At 59.7% G+C, this 23,343-nt stretch overlaps 13 protein-coding genes across 15 annotated transcripts in view; 5 read left to right on the top strand and 8 right to left on the bottom strand.

Moving 5' to 3' along the window:
- The window catches only part of SDRG_14621 (arf/Sar family, other), a gene marked incomplete at both ends in the record, with an annotated part of 1,903 nt that extends 1,437 nt beyond the window's left edge, over nucleotides 1-466 (bottom strand). Inside the window, one exon of the mRNA XM_008620764.1 lies at nucleotides 62-466. Within this exon, the coding sequence (XP_008618986.1) occupies nucleotides 62-466 (405 nt within the window). The remainder of the gene's footprint in view (nucleotides 1-61) is intronic.
- A 369-nt stretch (nucleotides 467-835) lies between these two features.
- On the top strand, nucleotides 836-2,159 carry SDRG_14620 (hypothetical protein; the record flags this gene model as incomplete). Its single annotated transcript, XM_008620763.1, has 3 exons — nucleotides 836-1,151; nucleotides 1,200-1,336; nucleotides 1,380-2,159. 3 exons carry the CDS (start codon nucleotides 836-838, stop codon nucleotides 2,157-2,159), a joined length of 1,233 nt encoding a protein of 410 aa, XP_008618985.1.
- Nucleotides 2,160-3,212, bottom strand: SDRG_14619 (hypothetical protein). Its single transcript, XM_008620762.1, has one exon. The coding sequence runs from the start codon at nucleotides 3,083-3,085 to the stop codon at nucleotides 2,237-2,239; it is 849 nt and encodes a 282-aa protein (XP_008618984.1). The 5' UTR covers nucleotides 3,086-3,212; the 3' UTR covers nucleotides 2,160-2,236.
- A 638-nt stretch (nucleotides 3,213-3,850) lies between these two features.
- On the top strand, nucleotides 3,851-4,299 carry SDRG_14618 (hypothetical protein). Its single transcript, XM_008620761.1, has one exon. The coding sequence runs from the start codon at nucleotides 3,917-3,919 to the stop codon at nucleotides 4,247-4,249; it is 333 nt and encodes a 110-aa protein (XP_008618983.1). The 5' UTR covers nucleotides 3,851-3,916; the 3' UTR covers nucleotides 4,250-4,299.
- On the bottom strand, nucleotides 4,243-4,947 carry SDRG_14617 (hypothetical protein). Its single transcript, XM_008620760.1, has 2 exons — nucleotides 4,705-4,947; nucleotides 4,243-4,656 (listed from the first exon to the last, which is right to left on the bottom strand). Exons 1-2 carry the CDS (start codon nucleotides 4,915-4,917, stop codon nucleotides 4,354-4,356), a joined length of 516 nt encoding a protein of 171 aa, XP_008618982.1. The 5' UTR covers nucleotides 4,918-4,947; the 3' UTR covers nucleotides 4,243-4,353.
- A 244-nt stretch (nucleotides 4,948-5,191) lies between these two features.
- Nucleotides 5,192-7,038, bottom strand: SDRG_14616. Of its 2 annotated transcripts, XM_008620758.1 has the most exons (4): nucleotides 6,067-7,038; nucleotides 5,609-6,016; nucleotides 5,321-5,562; nucleotides 5,192-5,273 (listed from the first exon to the last, which is right to left on the bottom strand). In XM_008620758.1, exons 1-4 carry the CDS (start codon nucleotides 6,994-6,996, stop codon nucleotides 5,249-5,251), a joined length of 1,605 nt encoding a protein of 534 aa, XP_008618980.1. In that variant the 5' UTR covers nucleotides 6,997-7,038; the 3' UTR covers nucleotides 5,192-5,248. The 2 variants fall into 2 exon arrangements, with proteins under 2 accessions (XP_008618980.1, XP_008618981.1); XM_008620759.1 differs by lacking the exon at nucleotides 5,192-5,273 and having other exon boundaries at nucleotides 5,279-5,562.
- Nucleotides 7,039-8,234: 1,196 nt separating this feature from the next.
- On the top strand, nucleotides 8,235-10,223 carry SDRG_14615 (hypothetical protein; the record flags this gene model as incomplete). Its single annotated transcript, XM_008620757.1, has 1 exon — nucleotides 8,235-10,223. The coding sequence occupies one exon, from the start codon at nucleotides 8,235-8,237 to the stop codon at nucleotides 10,155-10,157; it is 1,923 nt and encodes a 640-aa protein (XP_008618979.1). The 3' UTR covers nucleotides 10,158-10,223.
- A 156-nt stretch (nucleotides 10,224-10,379) lies between these two features.
- SDRG_14614 (hypothetical protein) lies at nucleotides 10,380-12,273 on the bottom strand. The gene has a single exon (XM_008620756.1). It carries the CDS (start codon nucleotides 12,257-12,259, stop codon nucleotides 10,418-10,420), a length of 1,842 nt encoding a protein of 613 aa, XP_008618978.1. The 5' UTR covers nucleotides 12,260-12,273; the 3' UTR covers nucleotides 10,380-10,417.
- A 570-nt stretch (nucleotides 12,274-12,843) lies between these two features.
- SDRG_14613 (hypothetical protein) lies at nucleotides 12,844-13,758 on the bottom strand. The gene is made up of 3 exons (XM_008620755.1): nucleotides 13,579-13,758; nucleotides 13,450-13,514; nucleotides 12,844-13,395 (listed from the first exon to the last, which is right to left on the bottom strand). The coding sequence occupies exons 1-3, from the start codon at nucleotides 13,751-13,753 to the stop codon at nucleotides 12,910-12,912; spliced, it is 726 nt and encodes a 241-aa protein (XP_008618977.1). The 5' UTR covers nucleotides 13,754-13,758; the 3' UTR covers nucleotides 12,844-12,909.
- A 46-nt stretch (nucleotides 13,759-13,804) lies between these two features.
- Nucleotides 13,805-15,842, top strand: SDRG_14612 (hypothetical protein; the record flags this gene model as incomplete). Its single annotated transcript, XM_008620754.1, has 9 exons — nucleotides 13,805-14,010; nucleotides 14,055-14,094; nucleotides 14,146-14,425; nucleotides 14,469-14,746; nucleotides 14,792-15,081; nucleotides 15,111-15,123; nucleotides 15,176-15,436; nucleotides 15,483-15,573; nucleotides 15,622-15,842. The coding sequence occupies 9 exons, from the start codon at nucleotides 13,805-13,807 to the stop codon at nucleotides 15,840-15,842; spliced, it is 1,680 nt and encodes a 559-aa protein (XP_008618976.1).
- SDRG_14611 (hypothetical protein) lies at nucleotides 15,776-16,349 on the bottom strand. Its single transcript, XM_008620753.1, has one exon. It carries the CDS (start codon nucleotides 16,278-16,280, stop codon nucleotides 15,852-15,854), a length of 429 nt encoding a protein of 142 aa, XP_008618975.1. The 5' UTR covers nucleotides 16,281-16,349; the 3' UTR covers nucleotides 15,776-15,851.
- A 272-nt stretch (nucleotides 16,350-16,621) lies between these two features.
- On the top strand, nucleotides 16,622-21,609 carry SDRG_14610 (hypothetical protein). The gene is made up of 6 exons (XM_008620752.1): nucleotides 16,622-17,396; nucleotides 17,458-19,466; nucleotides 19,514-20,433; nucleotides 20,482-21,033; nucleotides 21,084-21,188; nucleotides 21,243-21,609. Exons 1-6 carry the CDS (start codon nucleotides 16,666-16,668, stop codon nucleotides 21,468-21,470), a joined length of 4,545 nt encoding a protein of 1,514 aa, XP_008618974.1. The 5' UTR covers nucleotides 16,622-16,665; the 3' UTR covers nucleotides 21,471-21,609.
- A 223-nt stretch (nucleotides 21,610-21,832) lies between these two features.
- On the bottom strand, nucleotides 21,833-23,309 carry SDRG_14609. Of its 2 annotated transcripts, XM_008620751.1 has the most exons (7): nucleotides 23,217-23,309; nucleotides 22,848-23,170; nucleotides 22,644-22,807; nucleotides 22,502-22,595; nucleotides 22,356-22,453; nucleotides 22,182-22,309; nucleotides 21,833-22,114 (listed from the first exon to the last, which is right to left on the bottom strand). In XM_008620751.1, the coding sequence occupies exons 1-7, from the start codon at nucleotides 23,230-23,232 to the stop codon at nucleotides 21,963-21,965; spliced, it is 975 nt and encodes a 324-aa protein (XP_008618973.1). In that variant the 5' UTR covers nucleotides 23,233-23,309; the 3' UTR covers nucleotides 21,833-21,962. The 2 variants fall into 2 exon arrangements, with proteins under 2 accessions (XP_008618973.1, XP_008618972.1); XM_008620750.1 differs by having other exon boundaries at nucleotides 21,963-22,114; nucleotides 22,848-23,261.
- Nucleotides 23,310-23,343: the final 34 nt, after the last annotated feature.

The raw sequence follows: 23,343 nt of genomic DNA, 5'->3' as shown, positions 1-23,343 counted from the left end.
GCGTCGCACTGACCGCGCAATAACTCCAGGAAATGCCAAAGACATCGCCAGGTCGAAGCACCGCAAGCAGCTCTAACGCATCGACGCAGTCGGGCTGGTCCATCTTGTTGGCCACGAGGAGACAGCGAGACGGGCGGGCGACGGCAAACGCCGCATGCAGTGCATCCCTCGCTGCACCAAGGCTACTGCGGTCGGTCGCGTCCACGACAAAGACCACTGCGTCAACACTGCTGCAGTACTGCGGCCAGCACGGCTGCAAAGCGACTTGGCCTGGAATGTCCCACATCGTGAAGCGGGTGTCCTCGAAGGCAACGGTCTCGACATTGAACCCGACAGTCGGTAGCGTCGGTCCCGTAGCGTGGTGGGCCCATTGGAGAAGGAGCGTCGTCTTGCCGGCGCCCGACGGGCCGAGGATGGCGACGCGGCGCTGCTTGGTCGGCGGTGGCGTCGAGTGGTCTGCCCCCATCACACTATAATCTTGTGATCTCCCGTGACCAAGTCGGTCAGCAACGAGGCTTTTGATGGACACCGAGCTCGATGCGAAGCCGCAGAGTTCGCTGGCGCCACCTCATAGGCCATGGAAGGCGCGAATGTTGGGCAACGAGCGACCATCATCAGTTACTCTAGCCCGAGAACTAAGCTCTCGCGCCTAGCCTGGACCGCCAGGGCAAATGAAGGTACATCAAGGTGATGGAGGTTGTATCCTTGGCCTTGCAGCTCTGCGCTACAAGGCATGCACCCGGGCGGGCTCACGGCGCCCGTTCTGACGCATTTGCAACTTGAAGTCGATGACTGCATTTGATTGGGCAAAATACGGAATTAAATTGCGAGCACCATGGCAGCCGCAGCGACGGTCCGGGCGGCGCTCCAGCAGATCTATACGTCCAAGCGCGTCCAGTGCGTCGTAAGCGTCTCGGGCGGCGGTGGCAGCGCCGTCGGTGAGATCCTCGGCACCTGCGGCGCGTCGTCCACGCTCCTCGAAGTGCTCGTGCCCTATCATCGTGAGAGCATGGCCGACTTCCTGCAAGTGCCTGGCACGCAGCTCGAGACGCTCGGCTTCTCGAGCAAAGACGTGGCGACGCTCATGGGCAAGAAGGCGCTCGAACGCGGGCGGCGGCTCGTGCCCCTCGACGATGCGGCCGCATGCATCGGTGCAATCGTCGTCTCTTGACAATCTGTGGCTCACGATCGTTTCGCAGGCATTGGGTGCACGGCCGCCTTGGTGTCGTCCGAGCCGCGCCGGGGCTCGCACCGCGCCTTTCTCTCACTTCACACGGTCGACGCCATCCATCACTTCAAGCTCGAGATGGAGAAGGGCGCGCGCACGCGCAAGGAGGTACTGCTGCAAACCTAGTCCTGTCTCGGACGTCAACGCGTAGGAAGACGAGTGCGTCGGGCACCTTGTCGTGCTGGCGCTGGCCAAAGCCGCCAACGTTGACATGGCGCTGCAAGCGTCCCTGCGCGAGCTCTGCACGTCGCACACGGGCGACTCGCTCGTGGAGGACGCGCCCATCGCCACGCTGACGACGTCCGGCTTGCAGCTGCCGACCGGCCCGCACGAGACCGTCGCGTACTTGCCGCCGGCGACGATCCTACGGGACATGCCATGGCGCCGCATGCTCGTCGTGCCAGGCTCCTTCAACCCGATGCATGTGGGCCACACGCAAATGGCGGCGACGGCGCAGGCTGCGCTGGCTGCCGCTTCGGGCGAGCCGCCACGCCGCATTCTGTACGAGCTCTCGGTGCGCAACGCCGACAAGGGAAGCGTCGGCGGGGACGCGCTCCAGGCCCGCGTCCAGGCGATTGTGTCGGAGCATCACGCGGCAGTCGTGCTCACGAATGCGTCGCTCTTCCTCGAGAAAGCAGCGCTCTTCCCTTCGTGCGCGTTTGTCATTGGCGCCGACACGGCCGTACGTCTCCTCGACCTCAGGTACTACGACCAGAGCCAGGAAGCGCTGTGGGCCGCGCTCGCCCGCATATCGTCGCTCGGGTGCTCATTTGTGGTCGCTGGTCGACAGGTCGGCGACGCCTTCGTGGCCGCCGAGACTGTCGTGTCGCAGGTGCCCGCCCCGTTCCAGTCGCTGTTTGTGCCAATGCCCGAGACGTCGTTCCGCAATGACATTTCGTCCACGGCGCTGCGCACGGCCAGGGATGCGTAGTGTGGATACGACAGAATTATAATAGCTTGGTCACCGTACACAATATACTACTGGGCGTGTTCTAGTCGAATGACGATTTAGCCGATGGTCAAGCCAAGGCCAAACTTGTGGGCATCGCCCTCGAAGTGCTTGGCGTCAATGTGGGCCGACGTCGTCAACGAGAGGAACGGCGTGACCTTCTGGATGCACGCAAGCGAGACAAAGCCGTCCGAGTTGATCTTGCCGGCGTACGTCGTCTCGGCGTTGGCCGTGTAGCGACCACCGAGCGTGACCGCGTTGGCCGCCGTCTGAACGTCGTAGTCGATCGACGCAGCGTAGATTGTCGACGAGCAGGGCTTGTGGTAGAAGTTGGCCGCGACCGTCTTCAAGCTCTTCTTCGAGGCAACCGACACCTGGTAGTCGGCGCCGCTGAAGGCGAGGGCACCGCCAAAGTCCGAGACCGCCGACTTCTCGACGTTGAACGCACCGTGGGCACCAATGGTGACGCCGCTGATGACCGAGACGGCCGCACCCGTCACGTTCTTGCCCGTGATGTCGGCCTCGACGTTGGTCGTGAAGGCGGCCTGCTTGTACTCAAGGCCGAGCTTGCCAACCTGCTTGGCGTTCGTCTTGCGCGAGCCGTCCTCGAGCTTGAACGAGACCTTGAGGTTGTCGACAATCGCGTTGGCAATGTCACCCTCGACAAGGACGCGGCCGGCCGTCGTGGCCTGGAGCTTGCTAATCGTCAAGCCGCCGACCTGGGGCACGCGGAAGCTGGCGCCGACCTTGGCCAGGATCGACTTGTTGGCGGCCATGGCGCCTTCGGTCGTGAAGGTCACGCCGTTGGCCGTCTTGGTCTTGATCTTGAGCTTGCGGCTGTAGTCGTAGTCGTCGCCGAGGACGTTCTCGGCCTTCTTGCTAATGTCCTTGTACAACGGCGCCGCCATGGTCTCGGTGTTGCTGCTCCGGTGGGAAATGCGGGAATGGCGACGACATACAAATTCGCAGTCAAGGACCACCCTGCGGCCCTGTCTTTTCGCCCGAGCTGGCGGCCCTCCGCCAACTGAACAGTCGCCCGCTCAAGTGCGACTCCCTCTCGCATCTGAACATTTCCCACGCATAAAGCACATAAACCACGGTGAGAAACGCCATTTGCCCGCCGTGTCGCTCGAAACATCGCGAAACGACCTTCTCTGTCATGGCACGCTTCGCAAGGTACATCAACGAGTTGGCAGCGGATGTTGCGCATCCCCAACGCCACATAGTATAGGCGATACGTGTCTCGTTAAATGCAAGTGCACGGCTGCAGGAATTCTTGAAGCGTCTCCGGTTGCATCTGGGCGGTGGCATCATCTCCGTCTTGTCGGAGGCAATGGGCAATGCTTCTCCATCTTGGTCACGCTCTGTGCGTCAACGGCAGTGTCGTGGCTTTTGTTCGGCTGGAACATTCGTTGACCCTTTCATTTCCCACATTCTTCACGTGAAGATCGCAGCGCGTACTAAGTACGTGGCTGGTATCGCACTTGCGAGAGCACCTCGCAGCGTAATCGAACGCAAATGAACTTCATTCGTTCTTGGAGGTTTGCCGCACGCTGCAACGCGGTGGGAAGGTCGACGGAAAACCTCTGAAAAAATATATTCCAATCTATTATTTTTGCAGAGGTATTAAAAGCTGCGTTTAAGCTGGCGATTTGTATGCGCTACCGTGTGGGGTGCAACAGCCTACGCGTGGGTGGCCAGCAGCGGTCAGTTTTGTCTTTTAGTCAAGAACCGCAGATATGTTCGCCCGCTTCGCTGCCCCGCTTGTCCGGTCCGTCGCCGCCAAGAGCGCGCCCCGCCGCTTCTTCGCGAGCCAGACCTTCCTTGACCGCAACGAGGTCAGCGAGCGCGTCCTCAGCGTGATCAAGAACTTCGACAAGGTCGAGGCCACCAAGGTCCAGGAGACGGCCAAGTTTGTCGAAGACCTCGGCCTCGACTCGCTTGACGTCGTTGAAGTCGTCATGGCCATGGAAGAAGAATTTATCATTGAGATCCCGGATAACGAGGCCGAGCGCCTCTTGACGCCGGCCCAGGTCATCGACTACGTTGCCGCCCACCCGATGGCCAAGTAAATACACGACTAGTCTTACGCTTTGCCAATACTATGTACCTCACGACTGTGCGTTGTTGTGTACTTGTTTGTGCTTGTTATGTTAGACGACTGCATGCGAGACGACTAGGACGACTGCCGCAGCTTGTGCAACAAATCCTTCATCTGGTGCTTGATCACAGGCTGGCCCGTCTTGGTGCGCAGACTCAGCTTGACATGGCGCTTCTTGCGCGCGACGATCTTGGACTGCTTCTCCTCGAGCTTGGCTTCGATCGCCTGGCGCTTGGCTTGGCGCTCGTCCCGCACGCCCTGCGCCTTGCGCTTGGCCTTGAAGAGCGGATCGGGCTTGCGCGCCTTGTCGCTCTCGTCCCGCGGCGCCTTCTTCGCCGGCCGGTCGCCGTCGTCGCCATCGTTCATCGACGCAAAGAACTAGACGCCATGAGCTACCACGTTCATCACGACAACGACGCGTTGTACCTTGTCATAGAAGGACGGTCCACCGCCCGCTTTCGCCGGCACCTCTTCGCGCTCCTTGACCTTGCGGTACGTGCGCAGCAGCACAGCCTTCTCAACGCGGCGCCGCTTCCCGCCCGCGCTCTCGCTCTTGAAGTTGGTCGGCCGCGCCTTGCCGCGGATGAAGCGCTCCAAGCTGAGGCCACTGCCCTTGGCCTTCCCGCCCTTGCTGCTCATCGAAACTGATTTCTCACTTGATGCCACCAACCAACACAGCGCATAAATAGTGTACCCATAAAGTCTATATTTAGTATCAACGCTATTTACAATGTTTTATACTATTTGGCACTCATGTGTCAAGATGTACCTAGATAGTGTACATCGACAGTGGCGCTGTTTCCCAAATATCAATGTATCGAGCACCGAGCCAGGGTTCGGTCTCTTCCACGAGAGCGTGCTCGAACACAGGATCGACTTTGCCAGAGCAGAGCACCAACGACGTACGACACCTCTAAGATCTTCGAGGACTTATAGGCCCTCGGTAGCGCTACGCTCTTGGTGGACTTGGCTATACGTTTGACGGCATCACCTTACTACGCAGGGTCTAATCGTCTTCATCATATTATCATCATCTATTTACTTGTAGTGCTTGGCCTTCTTGAAGGGCTTCTTGTGCTTGGACGTGTTGGCGCGCGCAGCCTGGATGTCGTTAAACTTGCGCTTCGTATACGACCGGATCGCTTGGTCATGCATGATTTCTTCCGTGAACGTCTGCTGGCGCTCCTTGCGCGTGAGGCGGTTCGACTTGTACTCGGCTGCGCCCTCGATGACGGTGCCGACCTGGAACACTTTGGGGAGGTTGCCCTTCTTGTGGTCGCTCGACTATCGCCACTGCGTTAGCGCCAGGGATCCAAAGGCAAATGTATACCTTGTAGAAGCGCTTCGGGTCGAGGTAGTTGCGCATTTTGATGAGCTGCATGTCGCGCTTTGCTTCGTCCGTCATCTCGTTGGACGTCATGTTGAACCACTTGCGGCTCGATTGGAGACGGTCCTGCGACACCTTCTTCTCATGCGCGCCCGAGTTGGCCGCGTCCATCTTGGCCTTGTACGCGGCCTGCTTTTGCAGCTGCGACACCTCTTCCGTCAGCTTGCGCTCCGGCACGAGCTCCGCGCCGCGCGCGCACTTGCGGCCGTTGAACTTCATGTACAGATTGTCATACGACACGCCGCTCTCGAGCGTGCTTGAGACCAGCGCCAGCGGCGCATCGGATGTCGCGGTCGCCGCAGCATTCGTCGGCGGCGGCGGAGCCTGGAAGCTCGCCATGGCCATGCCCACCTACGAGAGTGTTCGATATATCCGTGGGCGAAGAATCCATGAATGCGTACCAGTGCATTGAGGTCGTCGTCGTCATCCTCTTCCATATCAGCGTCGGGGGCGGCGTCGTCGGCTGCGACCGGCGCCATCGCGATATGCTCGTCGTCGTCCGAAGCCGGCGCCATCGCGATATGCTCTTCGTCGGCTTCTTCGTCGTCCGAGGCAGAGGCCATCGCAATGTGTTCATCTTCCTCGACCGCCGACGCTTCGTCCACGACCTCCTCTTGCATAGCAGCTTCCGTCGCCTCTTCCGCCGTGTCGGCTTCGTCGCCCATCGACTCGTCCGCCGTCGTCTCGTCGGCGGTTGCTTCTTCGGCCGACATTACGTCTTGGATGGATTCGGCTTCGATTTCCGCTTCTTCAGCCGACTCAGTACCGTCAGCAGCAAAGTCTTCGGCGGATTCGGTCTCCTCGGCTGAGACCACTTCTTCGTGGGCCGAGACCTCTTCTTCCTGGGCAGACGCCTCGTCCTTGGCAGAGATGTCGGCAACAACAGCCTCATGACGCGCCTCCAGCTTCGTTTCATCAGCAGCCGTCTCAAGGACCGTCACATCGTCTTCCGAGACGATGTCGATGACCTCAACCGGAGCGCCTTGCTTGGCCGCATCATCCTCCGCGGCTTCCTTCGCGGCGACTTCCTGCGCCACTTGCGCGAGCGCGTCAATGTCGGACTTGGACAAGGATGCGCGGGTCACGCGCTTGCCGCGCGTGGCGCGGGCCTTGGGCGCAACGTCGTCAGCCGCCTTCTTGGTCGTCTTCTTGGTGGCCTTGGCCTCGCTCTTGACGGTCTTGGCCTCGCTCTTGACGGCCTCGGCTTCCTTCGGCGCGTCAGTGGCAGCCGCAGCCTTGCCGCGGGGCGCGCGCCTCGGAGGCGGCGAGGCCGACGCCGTCGACTCGGTCCCACCCAGGGACAGACGCAAGGACCGGCGCGTGGCGACCATGGATACGATTCTCTTTTGCTCCAACAGGACTATCAACCAGTCAAATTCGTCCAATCCTAAAATACCGTGTCTTTCGATACGGGATATATCATGTTTCAGAGGTTTTTCGCGCGCTTCAACTTGTGCAAATCAACAAGGTCGAGCTTGTGGCGCTCGTTCCTAAGGCTTCCGCCATTTCTTCCGTCGTCGCTCCGCCAACTCGTTAGAAATAAGACTAGCCATGTCTCATGTATAACGTGCATAACCTACGGCTGCTAGAACTAGAAAGCGAGAAGCAAGACCACTACGATTCCGTAAGGGAACGCATTCCCGAACACTCGTCACTTACTCCACCTACTAACGTTGCAGCTTGCAAGCAGTGTCAGCGCTATCTGGAGGGCTGCGCATCCGTGTCCTGAGCTGCTATGTTGCACACATCGACGGCTATCACAGTGCTTTGAGAGAGCATCTGCAACCCGCTCTGGCTCGCATGCAACGGCAGGACCACCCCGCGACGAACGCACTCGGATCGTCCAAGCCGCGGGGCAGAGCGGGCGCAAGAATCGTTCACATACTCCGGCTCGCAGGTCGTTCAAAAGACCGTCGTCGCATACCAAGTGTACACGACCTGCCAGAAGTATGTCGTCACGACAACGGCGTGGGGTACATGCAGGCCACCATTCCTCGATAGCATGAGTCACTGGCAAATCTCGAGGACCTCAAGAAACTGATATATATTCATGGTAGCATGCTCATGGTGGTAGATGCGCTCGGCACAAAATGCAGCGCAAAGCCACTTTTGAAGCCAAGGGCCTCAGCTACACCAACTCCTGACGGTATCGACGAGGTCACGCGAGCCGTGGTCTCGGATGAAAACACTTCCTCGGTGGTCATTGTCGGCGTACGTGGCGATGACGTCAACGATGTGCACTCGGATCCATGGACTGGTACGAGCGATGCTGGTGTCGGCATGGGCTACTGCAGCTGAGGGATGGATTTGCGAGTACGCTACTTTAACGACACGTCAGTTCGGTTTTGCGATGCGATTGAAGCTGCCACTATGTGTCGCATCAGCGGCGATGCTGTCGAGACCGTACTCGAGTCAAGGCTCGAGGCGGTGCGCTAACCTGTTGGATATTTCTGCGTCTGCGAGTCAACTATGGTATGACAAATCAACATGTGCAATGGCTGTCGTGACCACGAGGACGTCGTCGGTTTCAACATTCTACTATGTATGACCCGTCTAACTTTGAATTGAAATGCAACCGAGCCGAGCATGGCGCGGCCTCCTTCGCCTGCTGCATGGTATCTCGTGCCTCTACTTTGGCTTTCTCTCGATCTTTCACTTCATCGCCAACGACGGGGAGGTCGTCTCCCTCGACGGCTACGCTATGTTACCGAGTGGCGTCATGTTTGGTGTCATCGCGCTCCTGCATCTCTACCCTTTGTGCTCGTTCCAAACCGCTCGCGTCGATCCCATCGTGATGCGACCAACATCGCGCTGCTCGTTCGAGCACTGGACAGCTCAGTGGCCCGTCCCCGACAACATTCAAGTGTGCCTCAACCACTTCATTGCCATTGGCTGCGAGACGCATTTGGCCTACAAGATGGCACGATCGCTCGCGCAGACCGAGGTTGCCTACTTGTACGCGATCACGCTCGCAATCAATTGCCTCTGTACGTCGTGGCTTCTCCTGCTCAAGCGCGCCAAGTCCAAATTGCAGCTCATTGGGCTCATCGACTGCGTCATGTCGACCGCTTTGACGGCGGGATTCCCCCTCGTGTTTTTCGCTGCGCCTATCATGCAGTACAGGTTCTTTGGGAATCACAACGTGCGCCACAGCTTTAATTGGCTCGCGCTCAACGTGCCGCCGTCGCGCTTGCTCGTGACGTCATCGAGCTCGGACTTGGTTGTCAAGACGCTCTTGGCCGTCACCAACTTTCTTGTGCTGACGCGCCTGCGTCACATCAAGAAGAGCACGCCACGGCCGCTGCTGCGCACCAAGAGCTGGAGTCGGCGCCGATTCTCCGTCACGGTCAAGCTCGTCGACGGACCGCGCGTCAGCTCGAAGCTCCCGTCGATGCGCAACGTCTCTGTCTCGATGCGGCTTCGAGGCGTACCGCATCTCAGTTCCATCTCGATCGAAGTCGCCAAGGTGGCGTGGGAAGTCAGCAAAGACCACTTTACGTGGGAGCAGAAACACCAGAATGTCGTGCTCGCGGCGCTTCTTCTTGATCTTTTGTGGGGTGGCGCCGTTCTTCTCGTGGCGACGCTCGCGGTCTTTCATCGGGACGCGTGCCCGTCCTACTGCGAGCAAGTGGCCGCGCCATGGTTCACCAACGACTGCCGATGCGTCTACGTCCGCCTCCACTGCGTCCGCGATCACATAACCGACAGCTCTTCGGTCGACGCCTATTTTACACGTGCGCGTCTTGGCCCGGACCTCTTCCTTCTGCATGTGCAGCGGTGCGACATCCCTTATGGCTTGAACGCAACGACGACGTCCCAGTTTACAAACCTCTATGGTCTCTGGCTTGAACACACGGCGCTGCGCGAGTGGCCCGTGACATCGAAAGCACTGCCACCGTCGACGATGCTTGTGCATCTTCGCCACGCCCCGTACTTGACGTTGCTGCCCGAGGTGCTATCGGCGCCGCCACCGACACTTCGGTTTTTGTATGTGGCTGAGTGCCCGCTAATGACGATAGCGGGCGCCGTGTTTCAAAATTGGACCAACTTGCTCTCGCTGCGCCTGGTTGCGATGGGCTTGACCACGCTGCCACCTGAAATCGGCGACCTCCCCATCGTCTCCTCGATCGATGTCGGCTACAACCGTCTCACCGCGCTCCCGCGAGAGCTCGACAAAATCACAGCGCGCTTGTTCGAGCTGTACCTGGACCAAAACGCCCTCTTGGAGTTTCCTCTGTCGGCGCGATCGAACTACCCCAAGCTCGAGGTGTTTTTGAACCGAAACCCGATTCCATCTCTATGCAGCGATGGCTGTGCGTGGGGCCGCCTCGACATGACCAACACCCTCTACTGCAATACAACGACACAAAGCGGCGTCTGCGGCACCGACTGCGCGAGCGCCTGTAGCCACGGTCGTATCACCGACTACTTTTGCGACACGGCGTGCAACACGTCGGCGTGCGCCTTTGACGGCGGCGACTGTCTTTTCTAACCGACGTAGAATGCTGCCACTGTAGACAAGTAGACGGTTTAATCGTCAACCTCGCGGCGTTTTCCAGCGGTTTGGTTGAAACGCAGTTGAGAATGTGCAGTGCGACCGGATCGTCACGCCATATTGAGGGCCTTTGCCCATGCAGACGTTCCTGATGTGGGCAAGACCCACACCCAACGTGCTTTGATTATCAAGACGGCAATGACGCGCACGTCAAACGCGGCTGCGAATGAGACTATCACAGATTTGTGGTCTTGACGCTAAAAATCACAATCGCCGCCGTCAAAGGCGCACGCTGTCGTGTTGCAACCGAGGTCGCAGAGGTAATTGCCAACAAAGGGCATGCCGCAGCTCGGCGCGCAGTCTTCGTAGCATGCTGAAGTCATCGGCGTCGCAGTGCAGAACGGCGTAGAGGCAACGTGCACCGAGCGACCCACGATCTCTGCAATCGTCGCGATCGGGTTGTGGTTGAGCGAGAGCAGGAGGTTCGGTTTGGCTCGCAACAGCGTCGACGGAAAGATGCGAATGGCGTTGTTGTGCAAATAGAGCGTTCGAAGCAGCGGCAGCGCGCCAAGTTCAGTCTCGGGGATGTCTGCGATCTGGTTGCTGCTCAGATCCAGAATCTGGAGCGATGTCATTTGTGCTATGTCTCTCGGTCGCACGTGCGGAAGTGCGTTATCGCCGAGCCAGAGCGAGAGAAGGTTGGTCCAGTTCGCATAGACGTCACTGGGAATATCCACAAGCTTGGGGTGTCCCACAAGGAAAAGCCAGCGCACGGACGGCGGCATCGAGCGCAGAATGTAAGGCACCGACGCGAGTTGGCTGTAGCGCACATCGATGAGCATCACCGACGACGGGAGCGAGGTCCCTGGAACGTCCCACCGCGCCAACTGCGTCATCTCCAGCTTGAGGGCATACAGGCTCTGAAATTGCGACAAGGTTTCGAGCGCAAGACCGTTGGGAACTGCGCAGCGCTGCAGATGCAGAAACACGAGGTTCGGGCCAACGATGGACGCATGAAAACGGTTGTCGACGCTGTCGTTGGCTTCGATGCCAGCGTCGCGGCAGTTGAGAAGGGCGTAAATGCAGTTGCACTCGGTGGTAAACCACGGCGCCGATGCGTACACGCAGTAGTCGGGGCATGGTGACCGAAGGTAGAGCGCCCGCACCGACGTGACGGCCACGGCGACACCCCATAGCACATTACATGCGAGCACGATCTTCAGTAGCCGTCCGTGGCGCTGCTGAAGCGTAAACGCGCGCCACCCTGTGGGGATGGTCCCCCGCGGCGGTCCCAGTGCGTGATGGCGCTTGTAGCGCAAGGAGGCCGACACGCGTCGCAGTACGCCAAAGTTGGTGACGCCCGGCACAACGCGCAGCGCGAGCACCGGCAGCGACGACACGCACAAGGTCCGCGACGTCGAGTAGATTTGCGCATACCAGTGCAAACTATGGGCAATGTCGCGGCTCGAGACAAACACAAATCGAATGAGCGGCAAAAGCAAAAAGAAGAGCGGAAACCCAGCCGACAGCGCAAATGAAATCGCGCTGTCAAGGAGATTCACCCACACGAGCTTGGAGCTCGCATCTCGCAGAAAGAGAAGCCACGTGGTGCAGACGCAGTTGAGCACAAGGAGCGACGCGTACAAGCCCGCAAGGTGCGGGTTCACGATCCGGCACGACATGTCGTACGCGGTATACGTCTCGCACGAAATGGCCACGAAATGACCAAGTGCAATCTGGACGTTGGTCGATGGCACGAGGCTTTTTGGCCACCATCGAGAATGCGTGCGATGGCCTTGGCGGGCGCAGGCTCTGGCACAGCGCTGCTGCACGCGTAATGGCAGAAATGGCCAGCAGTGCAAGACGCCCGTGAGGACGAGGAGCGCGCCGGACGGACCGCTGGCGTAGCTGCGCATCGCCACGCGCATCCCGAGGTCGAGCGTGAGGTGCATGGCGCCGAGAAGACCAAAGTAGACAAACGTCATCAGATGCTGCACGTAGACCCAAACGAGCAGCGGCCGGCGAAAGCGGGCGCCCCATTTGACTTCGAGGTCCATGGACGTGGCGAACCGGCTCAGCCGCCGGAGCGCGCTGGACATAATTGTCGTAACTGTCACGTTCAAAAACGAAATGCCGAGCGACTGCCTGTCCGAGAACACGTGAATCGACGGCGCTGTCGGCGTGCAACCTGCCTCAAGCTGCACTCTTGGTGTCGATGGGCTATTGGAAAGTGAATGAGCAGAGTTAGTTCGAGCTAGCTACACCTAACCTGCTCCTTCTTCTAGCTGCAGTTGACTATGGAATACCAACTTGAGCTGAAGGGCGCTGTCAGAGAACGCGCATCGCGCTGCGGCTTCCGTTACTGGGCGGCAGCCGCGCTTGTGTTACGTGTCGTTGCACGTTGACGCAGTAGCCGAGGTCGTCGTGCGGAGACTGGTCGGGGTGGCAAGAAGCTGCTCGCATGTTGGTGGTGTCAGTAAAACATGTGTTCCAACGCATGGTAGTGGAGTCTTTAGTCTGTATAAAGTTTTCAATCCATATTCTATCCTATTACACATGTCTGCTCTATCCAATTTCATAGCAGCAGTTTACCATCGTAGGTGGCGCGCTTCTAGTTGGCGTCAACCAACAACGAACGTTCTAATCTTGTGCTCGATACAAAGCCATGTCGCCTTTGCTAACAAGCCAAGAAATACAGAGTTGTATACGTGCTTAGGTACCCTAGAGCAACTCGAGGTCGGCATTATTTTCACATGTCGTCGACTTGGTCGCCCCTTCGGATCGCGAGCTGCTTGCGGTACGTGACGGCCCACGTCTCGGACCGCTCGCGCTCGCACTGCGTGACGGTGCTGTAGTCGAGCTGTACAAGCGACGGCATGTGGTAGATCGTGTACACACGGTAGTGCTTCTTCTCTTCCACGGGGTTGCCATGGAGCGTGAGCTGGCGCAAATGCACGAGGCAAAAGAGCGCGTCAATGTCGGCGTACGCGCAGAGCTTGTTTGCATGCATATGCAAGGTCGAGAGTTGCGTGTAGCGCGCAAAGACGGTTTTGGGCAGCTGCGCAATCGCGTTGCCGCTGAGGTCGATCCACTGGAGGCGCGTCGGGTCTTCAAACACGCCACTGAGCGCGGCGTCGAGATCGTCGATCGACGTCAAGCCATTGTCGTTGAGCCGAATCGAGACGGGCGGCGTGTACACCTCGCCGCCGACAATTTTGGCAGCCGTCTTCTTGTGCTACGAGTGACGACACCGTGCGTATGATACTTGCAGGACTTGGAGGTGGTATACCACTTTGCCCGTGTCGTCGGTTGTGAGTCGCTTCCGCCCCGAGATCGGATCTTCCTTGACAATATCTGTCGTATCAGTCATCTCGTTGAGATGACTTGAGATGAAATTTGCTGAGAAAGGACGACGCACCGAGGATGGAGTTGAGGTTCATGAAGGAAAAGTCGAGGGGAATGTCCGGAAGCCGGGCCTTGATTTCTTTGACCGTCGGCGCAACCTTGCGCGTCGGTGACCCGGGCGGGGACGCCGGTGCGGTCGTCGCTCGGACGCTCGCCTTGGACGGCGATGCGGTCATAGGCTTTTCCATTGCAGGTGTTGCGAAAAAATGTGAAGAGAGGTTACGCCGTTTCAAGAACCAATGGTCGACGGTCCCGCGCTCTTTGGTGGCCGGCGGCTCGTCACGGCGTCCAATGACGTCCGCGCCATCTACGAGCTCTCGACAAAGGAGACCGTGTCTGTGCTGTCGTACAACCTCATGCGCCAGCTGCACGCGACGACCAAGTACAAGCCGTACTGTGCCGAGTACATACTGGGCAGCACGCGTCGCAAGGACCAGCTCCTCGCGTTCGTGCTTGACATCATCTGCTTGGGTTCCATACGAACTGTAGAGAAATTACCGCCTACGACGCCGATGTTGTATGCTTGCAGGTCGCGCCACCTTGCATCGAATGCGCAGAATATAGGATTCATGTGTCGTAGGAAGTCGACGACTACGAATTGTTTTGGATCCCTGCGCTCAACGCACTCGGCTACGATAGCGTGTACCATTGTCGACCGGGTGACCATGACGACGGGCTCGTCATTGCGTTTCGGCGGCTCAATTTTCAGATTTTTCGAACGCAGCGTATCGAGTTTAACGACCTCGTGGCCCAGACGCGCCGCGAGAACCTCGCGGCCAAGCTCGAGCAAGACAACATTGCTCTCTTTGTCGCACTGCAGCCTTGGGAAACCTGTGCATTTCCGAGCCCTCTCTGCATCGGTACGGTGCTTTTGGCGAACAAATCTCGTCAGAATTACGCTAGTCAACGTACAACTCGCAAGCCACCGGGACCACGACGTCGTGCGGGACCTCCAGTTGCGGTATCTGCTTCCGCAAGTCGAGGCGTTCAACGCTGACTTTCAAATGCCCATCGTCGTTGCTGGCTCGTTCAACGCCCGCCCCAGCGACGACGTCTACCACGTGATGCGTACGGGGCGGGCGCGGCCGGCGCCGGCTCCTCCGACGCGCATGGCGCCACCGGTTCTAAGCGATGCGACAACGAGCACGCTTGTTCTTTCGTGGGAGGCGCCAATCTCTGTGGTGCGAGAGACGTCGACGAAGGGTTTGTCAAAATGACGCCCGTAGGACGGTCCGGTGCTCGCGTATCGAGTCGACCGCCGCGTAAACGGCAGCACGACTGTCGGGTTCACACATGAAGTCGTGCTGGACGATGTGACCACGTCACACAAGATGACGATGCTCAGTGCTGGCACCCAGTACGAGTTTCGCGTCGCGGCCAAAAATGCATTTGGCTGGAGCGCGTACAGCCCGCCGTCGGCCCCGTTTCAGACGCTTCAAGTACGTTGCTTGTCTCGATACCGAGTTGACGCTTTCGATAGGGCCGGCATCATGCGTGGCGGGGCCGCCCCCCCGTGGTCCCCCCCGCCGATGACGACGAGTTGAGCAACCCTTTTAAAGTATGCGTATTGCACGACGGAGCGCGACTGACCGATTGTCGGCGATGGGTAGCTGTCGTACTGCTCGGGCAAGACGCCTCGCTTCATTGATGGTACGGTGCACGACCAGCAGTGTCCGCGCCCGAGCCGTCTCGAGCCCGACGATGCAATCTACGAGACGCTGCAGTTCCGCGGTGACCGGGAAGACGGTTTGCTGCACTTTGAGGTCTTTGAGAGCGCGTACGGCCGCTACAGCTACGGCGGCGAGCCCACGTGTACGTACGTCACGGAAGCGTGGACCGGCACGGTCGATTATATCTTTTTCACAAAAAAAGTACGGCCGCCAACATCACAAAGCCGGGTCGACCTAAATGCCGTAGGAGTTGGCGCCATTCCGGCTGCTGACGCTGCCGCCACTCGGCACCTTGGTTGGTGACGATGTCCGCGAGTCCTCTACGATTGTCGACGCCGGTGCACCTATTTTTCATTGTCGACAGCAAAAGGACAATTGTGAGATAGACTATGCGGCGTTCATCCCACGCGACTGGGACAGCCGTGTGAAAATTGGCGACCATAGTAACCCCAAGTACTCTGGCGCGTGGCCGCCTAGCGTCTTCCAGCTGCCCAACCCGAAACGACGCCATTACTGGCTGCCCAACGAGACGTTTGCGTCCGACCACTTTGCGCTCTTGGTTGTGCTTGCTTTTCGCGACGAAGAGCTGTCGACGTCATGGAACTAATCACATATTTTACAATTCGTCTTGAGAGGCGAGGGCCTTGCGGCACGGCTGTAGCTGCAGCGTCGGACTCACTTTGGTCGAGTCGCTTGGCACCCGCGACGAGTACCCGCGGTTGGGCGGCAACGGTGCATATCGCTTGCAGTGGTCGTCGTCGTGCGCCGGGTCACAGCGAAAGTGCACCTCGGGCGGCCACGGCGCAAAGTCGGCGACTGCCCAGAACCCGCCATGGCGGTAGACACGAAAGTCGCTGTCGACGTCGTCGTCGGCATCGTCGGCACGCGTAAACACGGGCGCGTTATCGGCGGTCGTGACACCGTCTGTCTCGTACAGGCCGTTGAGCGCTGGAACGCTCGAGCCGCAGACGTAGAACGCCGACGTCTTGTCAGTGGCGGCGGCCGTCGCCGCAAGCATCGACGTGCAGAGCAGTCGTTGGAGCATGCCACGCGTTTGATGCTCGATGCTGGAGATCGCCAAATGATACGCAGTGGATCGCGACGCTTCAAGATACCGGATCTTGAAGCGGTGTGCCCCGGTGCACAACTAACGCAGTCGACTATTTGGTCGGGACATGCTGGGTACGTGCCCTGGCCGACGTACACAGTACGGGTGGGTACAAGGCTTCGTGTTGCCTGTGTGGGTGGCGTCGATGGGCAGCACATGCGCATGGTGCGTGCGATGGCTTCTTCGTCCGACCACTCTTGTTCGAGGCGCGCGCTGATTGGTTGAATCGGTATCTTTCGATGGCGCCAAAGACAAAACAAAGAACGTCGTGATGTTCCAAACGTGAATTTTGCTCGTCGCTCACAGAGAGTATCGAGCTTGGATGCGGCGACGACTTGTGGAATTGCTGGCGCTGCTGGCGGCGTCCACCGCCGCCTTTGTGTGCGAGCCTGGCTTTGGCTACGAGGCGTCAACGTGCATCGAGTGCCGCGCTGGCAGCTGGAACGACGGGTCCCAGGAAGCGTGCCAGCGCCCGTCGCTGTGCTCGTTGGGCCAAGGCCCCAAAGCCGGTGCTGTCAACGCGACCGACTGCATGAACTGCCCCGCCGGCTACTACAGCGACAACGACGACGAGACGCCGTGCAAGATCATCCAATGCGCGCCTGGTTTCTTCAGCGATAAAATCGCCGCGGTGGACGCCACGAGCTCGTGCGTTGCTTGTGCCCCGGGGTCCTTCTCGACGGGCGAAAACGACGTGTGCCACGCGTGCGCTGTTGGCACGTATGCCGGCCACGGTCAAGGCGCGTGCTTGCCCACGCAGTGCCCGCCAAACACCTCACCGCAGACGAATGCAACGACCGCCACCGACTGCGATGTGTGTGCCCCGGGATTCTTCAGCCCCGGCGGCGACCACACCTGCGAGCCCATGATCTGTCCATCGGGCTTTGAGCCCAGCGCGACGCCGCGTGCCATCGACGACTGTCGGCGCTGCGCTGGCGGTCAATTTTCGACCGGGGGCATTCAAATGTGCGCCAATACGACGTGCCCCCGGGGCACATATGCCCCGGATGGTGCCAGCGACGCCACTGAAAGCTGTGAAACGTGTCGTGCTGGGTACGCTAGATATCTCAAATCGCGATTGGACAAGTTGTCTGACGTTTGTCTTACATCCTAGTTGGGTCTCGCTTGGTGGCACGACGAGCGAATGCACACAGTGTGGTAATGGTACCTTTGCTCAAAGTACCGCCAAGGATGACATCGGCGCGTCAGCGTGTACGCCCGCGACGTGTGCCCCGGGCCACTATGCGCCACCGGCGTCCACCAGCGCTTCAGACGACTGCGTACCGTGCGCGTCGGGCGCGTTCTCCATCGGCAATGACGCGACGTGTAAACCTGTTGACTGCCCCGGTGGCACTCAACCCCACGCTGCGGCGGTGAACGCGACGGACTGCAGCGTCTGCCCGCGCGGCTACTTCTCAGCCGGCGGCACGACTCCTTGCGCCGCTGCCACGTGCCCGCGCGGAACCCAAGCCGATCTGGGTGCGACCAAGAAGGACCAATGCACGCCATGCCCGTCGGCGCAGCATTCCACCGGTGGTAGTGGCTTGTGTATGAGCCCGCAGTGCGACCCGGGGTACGAACCGAACGCCGACGGAGAGACGTGCTCGATCTGTGCGGCGGGGACGTTCTCGGTCGGCTACGGTGCGTCCTGCCGCCCGACGACGTGCCCAGCCTCCACCGAGAGTTTTCAAGGTGCGTCCGACGCGATCGCCGACTGCGTGCCGTGTGATGCCGGGTTTGCGTCTCCTGGTGGCCAAGCACGCTGCTCGCGGTGCCCCGTGGGGACGTTTGCGTCCGTGGGCTCGGCTGAGTGTGCCCCAACGACGTGCCCCGGCGGGTACGAGCCCAAGCCGCAGCCGATGCATACGAGCGACTGCGTGCCTTGTCTCGATGGCTACTTTAGTGCGGGCGGCAACGCCACGTGTCAGCCCGCGACGTGCGCCCCGGGGTCCACTGCCAAAGCCAATGCCACCGCCACCGACGATTGCGTGCGCTGCGCTCCGGGGAAGTATGGTCGTGGTGGCGCCACGCAGTGCAAGGAAGCGGCGTGCAAGCCGGGGCACGGGACACCGCATGGCGCGACGAACGCAACGACCGACTGTGAACCCTGTGGCGCGGGGGCGTTCGGTGCCGGCCGCGGCGACGCGTGCGCGCCCACAGCGTGTGCCCCGGCGTTTAGCTCCAATGCCACGACTGCCACCGACGCGACGTCGACCTGTGACTCTTGTCCGATTGGCTCGTACTCGACTGGGGGCGCGATGCAGTGTACGCCGATGCAGTGCCCTCCTGGGAGCGCGGGCAAGCTCGGCGCCACGCACGCGACCAACGACTGTGCGTCGTGCCCCGACGGGCACGCGTCGAGCGGGAAAGCGTCCGCCTGCGTCGAGTGCAAGCGCGGTTTCTTTGCGGCAGCCGGTGACGCTGTATGCGCGCCAGCAACCTGTGCCCCGGGGTCGCAAGCCAATGTTCTTGCGGTGCACGCGACTGACTGCACGGGGTGCCCGCTGGGCACGTACGCCAAGGGCGGGTCGGACGTCTGCGCGCCAGTCCCGTGTGCCCCGGGCCTCTTTGCGCCAGAGCAAACCGACCGGTGCGAGGTGTGCAAGCCAGGCAGCTACTCGAACGGCTCGTCGGTGTGCAAGCCGGCGCTGTGCCCGCCCGGCCAAGCCTCCAAGAACGGATCGACGTCCCCGACCGACTGCGACGACTGCCCGGTTGGGTACTTTGGCCTAGGCCAAAACCAGCCGTGTCGCCCGACAACGTGCCCGGACGGCTATGCGTCTGCGACCAAAGGCGCGCATCTCGAACGTGGCATGTGCCAGCTCTGCCCCGTCGGGTGGTACAGCCCCGGTGGCGCTGCCCAGTGTGCGCCAGGAACGTGTCAACCCGGCTGGTATCTCCCGGAAGGCGCGGGCACGTGCCAAAGCTGTCGGCAAGGCCAATTTAGCCTCGGAAAAGACAAGCCCTGCAATGATACCCAGTGTCCTGCGGGCATGGCAGCCCCCGCCGCCGCGGACAGCGCTACGGCGCGCTGCGTGAAATGCCCCGCTGGATTCTTTAGCCCTGGTGGGACCGTCGACTGTGCGCCATGCACGTGTGCACCCGGGTTTGGCTCTAGAGAAGGTATGTCTCCAGTTGATTTGCTCAGTTTGTATTGACGAACGGCGTAGGCGCCAACTCGACGACTGGTAGCTGTGGGCAATGCCAAGCTGGCTTATACTCCCCCGGCGGCAGCGCTCCATGCAAGACCATGACGTGTCCGCCAGGATCCTCGTCGGCGGCGCTAGGGGCGTCGACAGAACGGGACACGTGCAAGGTCTGCGCCGGTGGCTCGTTCAGCCACGGCAATGCGACCCAGTGCCAGCCGACGCAGTGCCCACCCGGGTCATTCGCGCCGCCGGGCGCCGTCGATGTGGTGACCAACTGCACGGTGTGTGCAGCCGGCCAGTTTTGCGAAGGCGGCAGCAAAGGCACGGGCGACACGATGTGCCAACCCGGGTTTGCGTCGCCTCCTAACGCGCACTCGCCGAAAGATCAGTGCTCGGTGTGCCCTCAAGGCACCTTTAGCATCGGCGGCACGTCGCAGTGCGAGCCGACGACGTGTGCCCCGGGCACCGCGGCGCCTGCTGGCGCCACCGACGCCAAGGATGAGTGCACCAAGTGCGCCGCAGGCACCTTCTCACCTGGTGGCGCGGTGGCATGCGTCGGCCCCACAACGTGTGCCCCGGGGTCGGCGTCCCCGGCCGCCGCCGCCACGACCAATGGGTCGTGTGCGCTCTGCCCCATTGGCTACTTTAGCCCCGGTGGCGCTGTGCAGTGCAAGATAACGGTGTGCAAACCAGGCTTTGGCTCGGCGCAAGGCGCGTCGTCATCGGACGGCAACTGCACGCAGTGTACCCCGGGGCACTTCTCGCCGGGCGCTGGCTTCGACTGCGCCCCCATGGCGTGCCCGCGCGGATGGGCGTCCAACTTTACAGGTGCGTACCGCAGCATTCACCGCTGCGAAACGTGCGCCGCGGGGTTCTTCTCGCCTGGCGGTGCGGCGCAGTGCAAGCCGACGACGTGTCCACCGGGGTACAGCTCTCCCGAGGTACATCATTCCTTGCTTCCTAATCGCAGAGTGTATCACTGATTGTAGGGAGCCGATGTGAGCGACCGCCAGTGCTCACCGTGTAGCCCGGGGTTCTTTTCAAAAGGCGGCACCGACCAATGCAAACCGGCGTCTTGCAAGGCGGGCAGCGCAGCTCCGCAGGGTGCGACGGCACCCACCGACTGCCTCACGTGTGCGACCGGCTTTTACTCGACGGGCGGCTCCACAAAGTGCATTGCGTGCGGCTGTGCCCCGGGCACGACATGCCACGCGTCTACTGCGTCGACGTGTGCGGCCTGTCCGGTGTCGACCACGACCAGAAACAGCTACGGCGGTTGTGTCGCGAAACAGCGGGCAACCAACTACGTTAGCGCCGTCTTGACGCTTGGCGGGTACACCCCGGGGTACGTCGGCCCCGTGCTTCTCGATGCGCTCCGCAACGCGCTTCGGTCGCTCTCGGGCGCCACAAGCGTCGAAGTTCGCAACGTCGAGGCGGCGCCGCCCGCCGATGTGGACGCCTTTGCTCTTGGCGGCAGCGTCATCAGCCTCCACGCCGCCGTCAACGAGAGCACCCAAAGTGCGGTGCTAGCGTCGCTCCAGGTACGACGCTTCCCATTTCGTATTGTTTTAGCATTGGCTGCATACATTAGGCGGCGAATGCAAGTCTGCTGCAGCAGCAACTGCAGTCCGACGGCTGGAGACGCGTTAGCGCGATTACTCTTACTAAAGTTGTTGCGCTGTACCAAGGCGTGCCGGTGCGCTTTGTCCTACGCAGCATCCTCGACGCTCATCAGAGTCGTGGATCGTAGGTACCGACGACGACGAGCGCGTCACCGACCACGGCACCGACCACGGCACCGGGTAGTACGGCTCCGCCGAGTGGGTCCCCCATAGCGGCACCCGACACCAACACTGCTGCTGCGACCAACGAGCCATCGGTGCAACATGTGACCAAGTCGAGCGCGCATTCCAACGTCATCAACCTCGTCGCATGCATCACCACCACCATCGTGGTGCTGCTGGGGCTCGAGGCATAGTCGATTTTGGCTCGGACGCCGCCGTTTACAATACATTTTTCTGTCTTAAGTTTCATGTTGTTTCCTGTTCGAAATGTCTTCTCAAGACAATATATAGACTATGCTACTAACTTTTATTATCCATTCTAGACAATTTGCCATCTTGTGGGCGGATTTTTTTTAGCAAAAGAACTCTATATACGATTAGATTGCTTTTGCATATGTCAAATCTGGGAAGACAACGACGCATGGCGTGTTACCCTAGACCAACAGTACATGAAATAGCTCCTATACACAACTCTTGCCCCCCACGGACGCGTTGCCGACAACAAGCTGCTGTGCTGGACGGTATTTCGAAGTGGTACGCTGCTCAATCGCGACTGTGGTCATATTCGAGAAGGATTCCGAGTTATTCGCTTAGAAAAGTAGAATGACAAAACTCTAAACTCTAGGCGTCGCTACATGGTACTCAACCACTACTCAACGAGTCGATCGAGCCAGAGATGGCAACACCTACTCCCCGTGAGCGAGCACGGCCTTGTAGAGCGCCGCGTGCTGCTGTTCGCCGACGACAAACGAGAGCGTCGCCTTTTGGTAGTACGCAGGATCGTGCGACAAGTTGTAGATGATGTCGTCGAGTAGAATCGCCTTGCCGGTAAAAATGCCTATTGGATCAACAAATTGCAGAATCAAAACACGCCCTTTTGCAATAGTTCCACAAAGAAAACGTACCAAACGGCACCTTGATGTGGGCAAAGTGAATGTGAAAGTGGTAGTACGACGGCTGATAGTGCACAAAAATGCGCATGCTGTTGGCCGCGACGCCGTACTTGGTCGCAATCAGCGCCAGACTCTGATCACTGAACCAGAATCAAAATACGATTTCAGATGTAAACGCGAGCGCACCGGACGTTGCGAAGCAGCGGGAGATGGTCGCCCGTCAAGTCGCGCACCGACCGAATCGACTTGTCCAGCACCAGCGCCAGAACATACAAGCTCTCCATCTAGATCGCGTCAGCACAACAGTTAAGAGTCCAGCGTCATCCACGTACATGCGAGAAGCGCGACCACTTGGTGTCGGGCAAGAGCAGGAAACCGGTGGTCGGGTCGTTGTCTTCGAGTAAAATCTTGTCGGCTTCCTGTGTGCTGCAGACAAAATTCGCAAGTGCCACCATGAGTTCTTACAGTTGCTACCGGTCGAGGATGTTGTACACCCACTGGATCTTGTCCTTTGGAATGCTCTCAATGTACGGGCGCGTCACTGTCTCGTAGAGCGATTGCGTCTCGGTGACGAACCGGAACGTCTGCTCCGTGTGCTTGGCAATGTGCGCGGGCGTCGCCGGGTAGATCATGGTCACCTGCGTTGGGATGAGCGCCATAGCATCCATAAATTCGTACGCGGAGCGCATCATTGTCGCCAGAGAGCACGCCGATATGGTTCGAGTAGACGTCGTTGGCATGGATCTGCTTGAGCGAGAGGTTGGCGAGGATCTGGCACGCGTCGCCGGCCGCAAACTTTTGCTTTTGAAGCACGAGCAGCATCTTCTCGTTCGGGCGTCCGCGAAGCGTACCCACGATGCACATTTCATTGTCAAAGGCCTTGGTGATGCGCTCAATCTCAAAGGTTGAGAGGTCGATGGCGCTCGCTGGCCGGCGCGGCAGGTACGTCGTCGCCAAGTACCCGAGGCCGACGCCCGCAGCAAAGACGGTGCAAAGCAAGGCTACGTGGTCCATGAGCTTGGTGCTCATGTTGCCTGACGGGCTTACTCAAATCGCGCTCCATCGACGGCTAGAAAGTGCAATCGTGTTTTGCCACACTTTGCAACAGGCTAAAAGCACTCCACTTAATGTTGCTTTTCTAGTAGCAGGCCTTGCTGCGTGTTGACGATTAGTT

The sequence above is a fragment of the Saprolegnia diclina genome, assembly GCF_000281045.1.
Source record: "Saprolegnia diclina VS20 unplaced genomic scaffold supercont1.75, whole genome shotgun sequence".
NCBI classification, from domain to species: Eukaryota; Oomycota; class Saprolegniomycetes; order Saprolegniales; family Saprolegniaceae; genus Saprolegnia; species Saprolegnia diclina.
The sequence above is the reverse complement of the archived record's forward strand: the minus strand, read 5'-3'. Positions and strand labels throughout refer to the sequence as shown.